This window comes from Brachyistius frenatus, unplaced genomic scaffold, assembly GCF_029030835.1.
Source record: "Brachyistius frenatus isolate BFR_SWC_R1_liver_20210118 unplaced genomic scaffold, ASM2903083v1 Contig_52, whole genome shotgun sequence".
In the NCBI taxonomy this organism is placed as follows: domain Eukaryota; kingdom Metazoa; phylum Chordata; class Actinopteri; family Embiotocidae; genus Brachyistius; species Brachyistius frenatus.
This window is the reverse complement of record NW_027210651.1, coordinates 1,223,876-1,237,715: the sequence shown is the minus strand read 5'-3', so window position 1 is coordinate 1,237,715 and position 13,840 is coordinate 1,223,876. Positions and strand designations below refer to the sequence as shown.

At 41.5% G+C, this 13,840-nt stretch overlaps 1 protein-coding gene across 1 annotated transcript in view; it reads right to left on the bottom strand.

The window, feature by feature from the left end:
- The window catches only part of LOC138624503 (ephrin type-B receptor 1-like), an 85,556-nt gene that overhangs the window by 50,327 nt on the left and 21,389 nt on the right, over positions 1-13,840 (bottom strand). Inside the window, exons 2-5 of the mRNA XM_069704761.1 lie at positions 6,631-6,695; positions 5,585-5,875; positions 4,671-4,889; positions 4,393-4,573 (exon numbers count right to left, since the gene is read on the bottom strand). Of these exons, the coding sequence (XP_069560862.1) occupies positions 4,393-4,573; positions 4,671-4,889; positions 5,585-5,875; positions 6,631-6,695 (756 nt within the window). The remainder of the gene's footprint in view (positions 1-4,392; positions 4,574-4,670; positions 4,890-5,584; positions 5,876-6,630; positions 6,696-13,840) is intronic.

The following is a 13,840-nucleotide window of genomic DNA, read 5'->3' as shown; positions in this document are numbered from 1 at the left end:
TGCTCCCTCTCTCTATTACTTATCCCTACATATAGTTATCTCTTGCACTGCCTGTGTGTGTGTGTGTGTGTGTGTGTGTGTGTGTGTGTGTGTGTGTGTGTGTGTGTGTGTGTGTGTGTGTGTGTGTGTGTGTGTGTGTGTGTGTGTGTGTGTGTGTGTGTGTGTGTGTGTGTGTGTGTGTGTGTGTCTGTCTGTCCAACCGTCTGATGATTTCAAACTAGTAGCACCACATATGTAAGCGAATTAATTCGCTTATAAAGCAGGAAAAGATCAAAATATTGACTTGGCAGAAAAATCAAGTATGACTAAGAACAATTCCTTTAATGTAAGAAGATATTCTTTGAATGTGTTTGATCGTACAGTTAAATTAGCGATCATTTTTATTCTTGCAATTTCAGTTTCAACAGTGTCCCAGTAAATTCAACCCTTCTGAGAGCAACAATCAAGCATCATTTCTAACATATGTTAACGGAGGCCGCAACATTCTGGGTAAAGTGGGATACAAAAAGAGAAAGAAAATGCGAAAAAAAATACATGTGAAAAGTATCAGCACAGAGAGTTTCAGAGGAATGAAGCCAGAAAGAGTTAAAAAGGCACACAGAGATTATTCCTCTGTTTCCTTCTGTGCCCTTTGCCAGCTGTGTGGAGTCACGCAGCGGCCATGTGGATGACAATAGTCCAAAGTTGGCTTACAGGCTCTCTAATCAATTATTAAAAACTTGCATGACTGTGTGCGTGTTAAAAGCCCGCAGGTTTAAAAAAAAACTCTGGGAGCATTGTTGGGGTTCACAGCAGGGGACGTTAGTGTGTATTCAGTGGTGGTGCTTACATTTGTGGAGTGGTGCTTTTGAAGTAAGGGTCTTGAATATTTACTTTACACACACACACACACACACACACACACACACACACACACACACACACACACACACACACACACACACACACACACACACACACACACACACACACACACACACACACACACACACACCACTTTGATGCTGAGCCAGTTTTGCCGTATGGTTTGCACAATATGCTGATTTAGTGCAAAATAAACACCATGTCTGTGGCCTGACACAGACACACACACACACACACACACACACACACACACACACACACACACACACACACACACACACACACACACACACACACACACACACACACACACACACACACACACACAAAGACGACCATCTGTTCTAATAGTGAGTCCAGCTTCCTGCCAAGTTGTTATCAGCTGATTGGCAGAAAAGCACACCAAAAAGATGCCAACTCTAGAGAAGACAGACAGGACATGCACTGTTCCGCAACTTCTGAAAGCACTGTTAAACCTCAAAAGCTTTGAATAAAGCACACGGAGCAGATGCACGCTGACATGCCAACACAGCAACTATCGAGTCATGCTGACCGAGTCTCTCTTTGGTCTGCATACCTTATCAAACACAATACTCCAATGAGTTGGGCCTTTAAATGAGGATAAACTGAAAACAAATATTCTGCTTACAAACCACCCAGAGTCTGACTGTGCAAATCCAGTCACCCTTTCTAGTTAGGCTTTGCGATTTAAACCATATTAAAGCTGATATCACAATAATAAATTCCCTTAACAAGAAAATTAAGACTTAAACATATTGTCCATAAATTTCACAGCTTGGTAATGTATTAATAATCCAATCCCAACACAGAATCAAAGCAGGTTCTAACCAATCATGTGGCTGGAGTTAGGCCTAGTAGGGTTGGTGGCATTGCCCAAAACCACCACATGCTATTGTTTTTTTTAATTAGAAATTGGACGAAAGAGAGTTGGACAGGAGTGAAAAGTGTTCCTTTCATGGAAGCTTTTTCACATTGGCTCACAACCGTTTAACAGTTAATAGAAAAAGATAAATGAATTCACCAGAAGTCAGTGTTGTGGTGATTCTTTGCAAGTGGCAACCCACCGTGACGTCACCCACTGCTTTATGAACTGCAAATCTGAAGCCTCCAGTCTACTATTTTGGCCATTGCTATCGCAGTTTTACAGAGCCAAAAGTGACCAAATTTGGTCGAGCTGAGAAGAAGTGAGATGTGACCGAGAACCTGAGGACACTAAGCCCGCCTTCCCATACTGGAAACCTGACAGTACCACAGGCATGTCAATAAAACCAGACATGCCTCCTAACATAGCTCTCTTTGAGACCTCATATCTAATTAATTATGGAATTATTTTCAGAAGAACCACCAGAACACTAATCAAAAGGAGAGAATTTCACAAATTACATCATAATTAATTGTGAAAAAAAATGTATTGACTTTGTATTTCATGAGAAGTTGATGGTGTTTGAATGGGAGCCTAATGGAGCCGGAAGTCTTTTGTAGCCAGCCCCTAGCGGCCCTCAGTGGTACTGCACCTTTGCTTCACTTTTTAGACCAGGGGACTCTGTCCATTTTTATATGCAGTCTATGATTCTTCGGTAACTTAAAGCCCCACCCCCTCCAGAGGATCAGACAGTGTCAAAATGGATCAAAGCTAACATTACTTAAAGACCAAACCGATAGTAACACCTAAAGCATCAACATTTAATTATTAAGACTCCTCCCCAGGAAAGAGTACCAAGACCTTTACGACCACAAAAAAATACAAAAACAGGATTGCATATTTCTGCTTTATTTAAAAAGATGTTGTTTCCAGATGATATAATTCTTGGTAATTTTGCAGATTAAAAATATCCATCTAGGGAATTTTATGCTCAACAGAGATATTTATATTGGCAAAATTTCTTATGAAGAAATGTTTGCTATATGATGCAACCGAACTACCATGATTTTTATTACAAAAAGAACGACATTGAAAAGCTCAACAAAGCACTTAATGATTCAAAATTCCAAATGATGTCAACTAACATGTCACATTCCTGTAATACTGTCAGACTTCATCAGTATCTTCCATGAATTGTGACTGGTTTACCTTCTGAAAAAGGTTTCCTGTGCAAAACAGAGACAAAGGCTAAGATCCCATTTCAGTCAGTGTACTTCATGTATTTCACCAGAGGCAGATAAAAAACTATTCATCATTCTCCATGCTCTCTATCGCTTATATTTCTCAGTTTTTAACCTTTCTGTCCTTGGATTGTTCCTTTTTTTTTTAACTTTCTTCCCAGTCCATCCCCCCAGAGGGCTTTCCTGTTTCTTTCTTTCTTTCTTTCTTTCTTTCTTTCTTTCTTTCTTTCTTTCTTTCTTTCTTTCTTTCTTTCTTTCTTTCTTTCTTTCTTTCTTTCATCCCTTCCTTCCTTCCTTCCAGGTACCCTTCTATCTCACCGACACTCTCCGACACTCTCCGACAGTTCAGGACTAATTTGCTGCAGCCTAATCTGGCTGGAACATGCTAAACTAATTAACATGAGACAAAGTGGCCTCACTTATCATTTCACCATATGTACATACGTCACACACACTCACACGTCCACACACACTCAAGCTGTCGCACGCACGCACGCACTCACACACACACACACACACACACACACACACACACACACACACACACACACACACACACACACACACACACACACACACACACACACACACACACACACACACACACACACACACACAAAATGGATGAGACTCTCCAGGGAGAATAAGAAATGATGGGTACTACTTCAGAGAGGAAATGGGGAAGAAGGCCAGATATAAAAAGGAACGAAAAAGAGGTAGAGATATTTGGAGCATTGAGTCTAGGGGAGCTATTTCTGTACCGTGTTCGCCCAAGTATGCCTCTGCAAATATTAACATATGGAGCATCATGAGCTGCCTCCTTGGGCAAAAATACATACATGCTTGGAATTATTCAGCAACGACTGCCAAAAATGACACACTTTGTACTTTTGGACTCAGTACAACATCTGCATTTGAATTTACTCAGCATATCAACAGATAGTGATGATGTTGTTTTGGAATCCAAGTAAAGACTTAAATGCAGAACATTTTGTATTAATTTGAATGCAGTTTGCATTTTTGATTGCTGCAGTATTTCTATAGTTTCACCTGCCGTGTTTGCATGATCCGTTACCTCTTGTTTGCTTTCTAAAATATCGACTGCATATGCAAGGTTGCTGTGGTTGAATATTGGACGCATGTTTGCTGGATATGGATTAGCTGTCACAGTGGGTTGTTAGCTTTTGCTATGAAACAATATGAAATTTATGTGCAGCATGCAACAGTGTTTGCAGTAGCAGGGTCACCGGAGCAGATTTGAAAATCAGATAATTCCATCTGCACAGCAGCAGCTCTGATACGCTGTGATGCGGTGCAGTATTTGCTGACGTTTTCATTTCATCTTCATTTTCTTTTACGAGCTCAGTTTGAATCTTGCGCAGCTTCATTAATGTAGAGATTTACCTCGACACACGTTGCCATTGTCTGGCTCATAACCCGCCTTGCAGCTGCAGCTGCCGATGGGCACCATCCACTCTCCATCTCCGTTACAGTAGAGCTTTATGGGCACGTCTACTTCCTCAGCGTTTGGGATGCAGTTTCCTCTGGCAATGACTAATGAAGTGGACTCTGCTCCTGTCAGTGTCTGCACACAAAAAAAAGAAGCATAAGAAAAATCCTAGTTAAATGCCCATCCAACAGCTGCACCTAAGTCTGAGTTTACATTTAGCTCAGGTCCGTACCTCAGGGAAGAAAGCAAAGTTCTGCACGACACTGGGGCATTTCTTGTAGAATACTCTGACAGCCAGGAGGGACATGCAAGCGCCCAGATCCTGGAAGGCCAAGTGGAACCCTCTGCCTTTGGACAGCGGCCCAAAACTCCTAACTTCTGTGTTCACCTTCATTAGCCTGCCCCCAAAATCTACCTGGGAGAAACTCTCATCTGCTGCAATGGTGTCCACCTGGCAGACAGAGAAAAGAAGAAAAGACAAGACAGAAAATAAACATGAGAACAAACTTTTTTGTAGGTTCCCTTTTCTGGCTTGAATAGAAAATTTTAGACTGCAAAATACTTGAGAAATGTGTATCTGACCACATAACATTACATCGTTTTAATGTCATAATCCATAATTTACTATTTCCTCAATAAACTTGTCAATATTTGGATGGGCAACTAAGATTTATCAGTAACTATGCTGAAAAAAAAAATCTGATAAATTATAAATGTATGAGACCGTGTATATGACATTTCTAGCAGAGCTCTGTTATGAATCCCAACGAGCTCTGGGAAAAACACACCCAGTCAATAAGCGTTAAATTCTGAATGCTGGTGGAGGTTAAAGAGCTCGAAGCTGTTTGAAATTTTTTGATTAAATCAGCATTTGGGGCAATCTAATGGATTCAGTGCAGTGTTTTTGTTCGTAGCTCTACACTGAAAGTGCAATCGTGTCAGATCAGCAATAGCAACATATGAGGCTCATGCTCATAATATTACCCAAGAGTACTGACTTGTTTGTGTTGAGTAACAGATGAAGTTCATCATTAAAACTTTACTTTTGAAATCCTCATGTATACTGTGCAAAGACTCCCAGAACCACTGGCTCTTCCCACTTTTCTTCCTCCCACTATTCAAAGGATCTAGTTTCCTGGCAGTTACCTTTAGAAATGGGGCATTGGCCCAGTACTCCACCCCTTTGATGCCTTCTGACACCGTCCTGTCGGTCTCCAGGTAGTAGAGGTTGAACGTCTCCTTGCAGGAGCCGAGGACGCTGGGTATGGAGGCGCAGTCACGCACGGTGAAGCGGATCTCCACGTAGATGCGTTGCGCTGCCCGCCGGTCGATGTAAGTCGTGAGGAGCCAGTTGTTCTGGCTGGGCTCAAACACGTTGCACACCTGGTACGTTCTGATGGTGTTGAGGTTCTCGTCGTAGCCGCTCACCTCCTCCCACTGGATGTGTGTGAAGAAGAGGCAAGTCGTGTGAGAGGGGAGGAAGTGGAGGGAGAGAAGAGAGGAGAGGAGAGGAGAGGAGAGGAGAGGAGAGGAGAGGAGAGGAGAGGAGAGGAGAGGAGAGGAGAGAGGAGAGAGAGGAGAGGAGAGGAGAGGAGAGGAGAGGAGGCTAAAATGATTAATGGGTTTACCAAGACCTGACACAAATTAAACTTTCTCCATCCCTCCCTCCCATTTTGTCTTCCCCTCTTTTCCTGCCTCCCTCATTCTCTTCTTCTCTCCTCCACCTTGTTGCACCGTGCTGCACAGGGACGACCATTCATCACAATTAGAGCCGCTCACCTCAAACACACACACGCACACACGCACACACACACGCACACACACACACACACACACACACACACACACACACACACACACAGCAGACCACTGTGACCGGCTAGTTGCCAAGCCAGAATTTAAAAGAGCCAAGGAGTTCAACAAAGTGGGTTGAAGACCCTGTTCTGTCCTCGTGTATTCTGTTCTATTCTCTTTCATTCATACGTCTGTTGCAGAGTCTTGTGTGCTGCACCTATCTGATCTTTTCGTATCCGTTCTATTCAGCATCAATAGTGGCTAATTGGTGTCACCTTGCTACTGTAATTAAGATTTTGACAGACTTGTTAATGGATCACTGTAAAGTGTACTCAAACTGCTTTTCCCAAGGGTACACACTCACACACTCACAGTACACTTTTGGACATTGTTCTTACTCCATTGGCAGGGAACGATATCCAGCCAAGCTCAGCTGTCGCTGTCCTTGTATCCATCACTGTCTCTGTCAGACAAAAAGAGAGATAGGGAGAAAGAGGTGAACTGAGGGAGATGCAGGAAGAGGACAGGTATGGTCATAATTAATAGTCAGCTCAGATGCCAAACTTAGTACTGCTTTGTGTTGTGCGCCTTTCGTACTCATAAAACCCACTTTACACCGTTTCTGCAATGTTTCTCCTCCTGTTCTGTGCACACCATCACAAAATAGCCACAATTGAACCAGGCGTCTAATTATGTGAATATACAATACACAAAAGCAACAATGACACAACACAATGACAACAAAGCTAATCCAGTTCTTGTATGTTGGGTTTTTTTTGTACTTTTGCATAACAGAAAAAAAACTTCTGGTCAAAGCAGATTTCCACTCATATTGGTGCCAAGGAATAACACTCACTCATTATCAGTGTTCATTATGTGCACATATGACTTCATCACACACTGCTTTATATCATTAAACAGTAACCACGTTGACATTGTATCATAGAAGTAGTACAGCATATAATATTTGAGGAATATACAATGATGGCTGTTGGCTCATAACGTTACAGAGCAGTTCAAAACACGAAGGTTCATTCTCCGTTGGCGTTACCTGGCTGTGAGCTCGCTTAATGTCCACAGTGCCTCGCAACTGTTGTTAGGACTTCCCATGTCATAACCACGAGCTCACCACTTCTGTTTGAACGCAGCAAGACGCCGGCCCAGACGTGATGCCATGACTTCAGGCGGTTACCAACAACAACAACAGTTACCAACTAAAACGTCTTAGCATCAGCGTTAATTATAAGATGGAGGCATTTCTGTGTGTACTGTGCAGTACTAAACCAACCGATACGCAGGGCTTCTGCGCACTGCTGTCTGGCAAAACAGGATTTTTACATCCCGTTTGCATCAGTGTGATTATGTTCTTTGATGTGCGAGGGGTTTATTCTTCGAAAAAAAAAAAAAAAAAAACAGACATTCCTGTCTATTTTAACCATGAACAGTTTCTCTGTCATTTTTCCAGAAAATGTAGTGTATGACAGGCATTACTGCTGTCTTACTGCAACCACACCACAGCAGAGGATTTTACCCACATTCATAAAAATATATAAAAATAAGTGCTTGCATTTATATAAAATGGTACCGCCCAACCCTGGCAGTTAGCATAGATTAAATGATAATTACATCCAGGTGAAATCAGTTAGAGCCACTGATAGTAATTAAGTAAATGAATATAATGTAGATGTGTGTAACACTCAGCTTATCTGGATGCCAGTAATTACTTCATGTCGCCACCTGAACCAACACAATCAGATCGAAGTAACTTCACATACTAACCTGACACACTGATTAAATCCCAGCTGGGTGACACACTGACACAGTAACGTGCTTCACAAACTTAATCAGATGACAACAAAGGTGTTGGAAACGCAAGAAGTATGCCGTACGAGCCCAGATGGCAACACTCACTGTGCAACATGTCATTATATGTCTTCGTATTATAGATCTCCCTGCGTTAATGGTGAAACATTGCAATGCGAGTAGCTATAAGAACTATTTTCCGCATCGCTCTGTCTGGTATATGCAAAGCCTGGCAGGCTGGGAAATTGGAGAATGAGAGAAAATTAATTAGGAAATTATTAATTTACATTATCATGTCCATGCATGTTAATGTTGGTGTAGTACAATAAGTGGAAGGAATAACACAAAGAAAAAAAAATAGGATTGTAGAGAGGATGTTATTTTTAATCACATATCGCCGGTGGTGCTCCTAGACCGTGCAGCAAATATTCAAATGGAAATCTTTTCTTGAATTTGCATGATATTCTACACCCCCAGTTACTAAAGCTTGTTAAAAGAAATATACTAGATCACCATTACGGAAAATTGAGGGTCGATTTATTCAAACAATTGAAACTGTTCAGCGTTTCTCTCAGCTGTCAGAGAAACTGGAAATTTGAAACCAAAATAGAGTATTTGAACTGTCTTTTCGAATAGTTTTTTTTCCCGGTTCATGGTCTATTATGAACTGCAGTGTGATTCTGTAGTGTGAGAAGCTGCCTGTGCACCCACTAGTGTACCTTTTATAACCCTCATTTTGTACACAAGTGGGTTCCTCACTGCGTTACTGGTGGGCGAACTAAACAACTGTGTTCAAAATTAGCGGTGACAAAAACACAGCGAGCGGACACGCCGAGCTGCCCCGGCCAACATAAGTTAGCTGGCCTGCTGACAACACGGACCCTAACACGGAGCCCTTTGTAATAAAACACGGTGAGAAGATTCGACGACATCACACCATGAGGCGGCCGCAGGCAAACTACCCCCCTTGATTCTTGACATGCTCGCCTCCTCCTGCACTCTTTCATACTGTCACCCTGCCTCTCATTATCTGCTCTCCTCCTCCTCCTCCTCCTCCTCCTCCTCACACCCTCCCCACCTTCATCCTCTCCTTCACTCTACCTCCCCATCTTTCATCCCTCCTCTACCTTGGGTGCTTCTTTTTTCTTTTCTTTTTGTCAGCGAGCTAGCCTAATTACAGCAGAAACCAAGTTTTTCCAGCTCTCCCTTGGGAGAGAAGGTCGTTTTGGAAAATGAAATGCTTGTCACGCTGAAATGTATTCAACGATCAAATTCTTGGACCAAAGCTTATTCAAACGGTGACAAGTGTCACTGTCTAATTTGTAGCTTCAGTGCGCTTAGTGGCATGTTGTCAACAAAGATTTTCAAAAAGCGATCTGCAGCAGAATACAGACCCAGTTTATTTCTGCCTTGCATATTTTGCCTCTTCACAGTCTTTGAAGTTTGTGGTGAAAAAAAAAAAAAAAGGCTAAAAAGAAAAAATGGTATTATAGAGAGGAATCCACAATGTTGACAGAGGAGATGTTGGAATAGCTCCTGTAGTCTTACAAGCTATAGCTTCCAGCAAACTATTGCAAGACAGGATTTGAATCAAGGCTCTGCTTCAAGAATAGAACAACGTCGGTGCACTGCCACCATACCACCAACTTTCTGCTTCAGAACAGCGTGTTCGAGGCGTGCTCTCGGCCAATTGTAGGGTACGATATACAGACTTTGCTGGCTAATGCGTTTATTGAAAATTGATTGCACCATTGTAACCAGGGACCCTTGGGAGGCCCCTGTGATTCATCATTTCACATGATTAAATCCTGCTCCCTGCCTGACCGTTATGACCCATTGCTGCGAGAGTAATATGTAAACATAAAAAAATAAAAAAATAAACTGTTTTTAGATACATCTTACTTCCTGTCCCAGCTAATCTGTCGAGTGCTGTCTAAAGCAAAATATATTTCAAATAAAGCAAATATTTAGCATTTTAGGTGGAAAACATTCCAGAAACAAGCCATTGATGAGCATATTTACCAATTAGTTTTCTTTTAATTGACTAATCAAATAATTCAATGAGTTTTTAACTCTAATCTTCACATATTTATTACAAACCAGTCAATAGACCAACATCTATCAGCATGCATACCTTGTGAATTATCAATTTAAAAGAGAAAAGAAGTCTAATGAGAACAAAACGAGTCATGTATTTGATGGACTATGCGGGGCTTATTAGAGTGTATCTACTCATCTGTCTAATTAACAGCACACGCCACACACCTCTCCACGCATAATGTGGTATACTCGCCGATCAGCCTAATTACTTTTGACATATTGGAGGCTGTGATCGCGGTGTGCCTGCCTCCCCCACACTGGTGCACCTCCTCAACCAGCACTACGCCACAGAACAAAACCAAAAGCCATTTTATGTCAGAGGAAACAGCAGGTAAATCTGGGCGATATTGTAGCAGTCAAAGAGGTCGTTAAATCCTTGTTGTGGCCCACTGGGGAGAAATAAAAGTATTTCCATCACAGACGCTGGATTACAAGTAATTTCCCAGTTTTGCCTCCCCCTCTTTTCCTCTCTCTCTCTCTCTCTCTCTTTATGTGCGTGATGTAGAAGTACCGGTGGTCAAATGGCAAGTGAGGTCGTTTCATCTTATGCTAATTAGTCAAGTGTGTTCTCATCAGATTGGTCTGCTGCTCAAAGACGGCAATTAGTCCTGATTTATAGGCCTGTGTGTGCATGTATACATGTTCTTCTATGTTTGGGTGGACAAATTGTAGTCTGAAACCATCGTACTGCGGGCGTTTGGGCCGACTTCATGAGTTAAACTTGGTTTTAGTGTTAAGGGCAGGTTTGGTTAGGGCAATTAATTGTCTCACAAATAATTGCGATTAACAATCCAGTTTAGTTTAATAATACACATGCATTTTATGAGGAAGAGTCCTTTGATTGTAATCATTTTGTATAATTGCTGGAATTGTTTCCATTCATCTGTATAAAAACAGCTGGATGAAACAAACAAAAATGTCATATTTCTTAAGTTCCCTTTTTCTTGTATGATCTAATGGCACATTAGGGGACAATTAGCACCACCAATTGTTTATCTTGAGGTGCTTAACCTCTCATTTTTAACTGACCGTATTTTGATGAGCATCGACTGAAATGGACATCATGGGTTTAGTTGCAAAGCTAAGCCCCACAGCCAATAAAAGACTTTTCTTCACAATGTGTATGTGCACTATTAAATTACGATTTGGCTTATATTATAAGTACATTTACGTGTATGACAATTAATCATCAAATAAAATGTAATGATCGCGACAGCCCTGTATTTACTGTACCGTAGCCTACTGAACGGGAATATGTCTGGAGAGGAAGCCAGAAGAAAGTATGTCTGGGAGCACCATATTCGTGGTTAAAGGAGAACTTTAAAATAACACACACACAAGCCCAACAAATGCTAAAAGCCCCCCTGAGGAGAGAGACGTCATACCGCCCACAGAGACACTCGTTGACCTATCAGGCGTTCAAGTGGAATGACACAGCATCATGGAAGGGCAACTCAGTCAGCAGAGCACACATTCAGAAGCAGATGTGCACTTATAATTATATATATACATACACACACACACACACACACACACACACACACACACACACACACACACACCAACTCTGCAGGACTCATGCAGTGCTGCTTTTCTTTTAATTCAACCTCACATGCCCCCCCCCAAAAAAAAAAAAAAATCAATTACGGTGACAGTTATGAATCTAAAATCTAAATAACTCCTGCACACACAAATCCAGGGAATGATGTAATTAAACTTAAGCACTCGATGAACAGTTAAACAAAAAGCTGGAAAGAAAAGAACAAAAAACAAGTATATTTCAGTATTATCAAGCTTTAGCTCATGTCAAACATGTTCTCTTCTAAAAGGCCCACAGGAGCTCCAGCAGGCTTCGTATTATACTCTGGTGTCTCGAAACTGCTGTTATCTGCACGCAGTCCCCTTCAGCCAAAATCAGGCTCGTACACAGCCTACAAAGTCTCACTCAGTAATCTCCACTTTCAACATCACTCCGAAGCGCTGGCTAATAGGCTGACCCGGGTGTCTTTAAAAGAGTCTGCTCAGCAGTTAAAAAAAAAAAAAAAAAAAACATATCGTATCAGCAGAAAAATAGACATAACTATGCAGCATCAGTGGAGCTACACGAGGAGCCGTAGATGTTATGGGCAAAATTACAATTCTGCTTCAATAGCATGACACCATCATGTCATGTAGCAAAGAGGGAGTTTGAGTTGGGAGCATTTTCGCATTTTGGTTCCCATTTGAAGATGCACTGAATGGTAAATTAACCTTGAATTACCAGAAATGTTCACTACTTTCCTAGAAATTGTGTGTAAAAATCAATAGCAGCCAACCTTCAAATAACAAGGTTAGAGTCTTCCTCACTCTATCGTGACGCTGTAGCTGCTGGTTTATTTAACTTATCTTTTGTGTGCTTATTTACATCCTCCACTGTACTTCCCATGGTACATTGGGCTCTGTTAACACTCCATTAAGTGCAGAAACACAAATGTAAGCCTTGACTTCAGGCTTCTGCTGGCAACATTTAAAAGAACCCCAGATTATACTCTATCGCATTTGTGTAGAAGTGTATAAATATCTAATCCTTGTTTATTTGCTCTCACACACTGCAGGGATTTAGGTATTTGAGCATGCCACCATGTGCACTGGTACCGGGAAAAGGCCAACCAATAGGTTGGCAGCATATTAAGTGTTGATGATGATTACCGAGCCATTAGTTGAACCTTTGGGGTTATCAAGAGGTTGCTTAAATTTATGGACCTCAGAATCTTTGCATGTGCTACAGTTTTTCCAGCTGAACGTCTTCCACTGGGCATAATGAACTCACCTGAAGACCTGTGTTCATAGAGCTTACTGCTTCCTGGGCTCCATTTCCTGCAGTGATGCTTTATTCTTAAAGGTTTGTTCATGTCAAGAGTGGTCTCGATGATGAAATATCCCTGTGTCAAAGTTCCACTTGAGGTTGCTGAATTGCTCTTTATAGACTTAAGCATTTTGCTCTCCAGCTCCGATGGCAGCTAAATTAGGTGCCGCACCTCTTAAAGGAGTTTTGGTCAGCTCTTATTCCTACACATTTAAAAATTATTTTACTAAGACAGGTAATTCAAGAACCTTCATCCCTGCTCTCAAAAAAAGTAATCTTTGGCACAAAGATTTTGAACAGGCGAACAATATGTAATGCATCATAGTGTTAAATAACTGTTAAAGTAAAACAGGCAAGTAGGGTTTGAAGAAAGCCCTCATGTAAGCTTATTGAACTTGGTATCGAGTTATTGATTTCTGGTAGCCAATCCTAACATTCCTAGCCCACAGGTGACAAACCCACAGACAATCATCTGACTCAGCAGTTCCCCTCTGAATAGCATTTTAGTGTCTTTGAGTGCCCTGTTTTGGTCTTAAAACCTACACCTTCCCTGTTTTGGTTCATTCTCAGCAGCAGGTAGCACGAGATATTTTAATCAAGTTGACGAGAGCAAAATTAAAGCTAAAAGTAAAGTTGATATCAGACTTATGTTGGTCATGTGGGCAGAAATGTAATATGTTCCCCATAACATCTGTATTGGACAATAAATACTCTTATGTCCTAAAGTTTTTTCCTGTGTGACTATCAGCTGCTACGAACAGAAAACTTCCCAACAAGAGGTGGTAAAGCGATAATCCGACAAGAAAAGAACTGCACGGACACAGATTTCATCCATCCATCAGAAACACATAATAGACGTT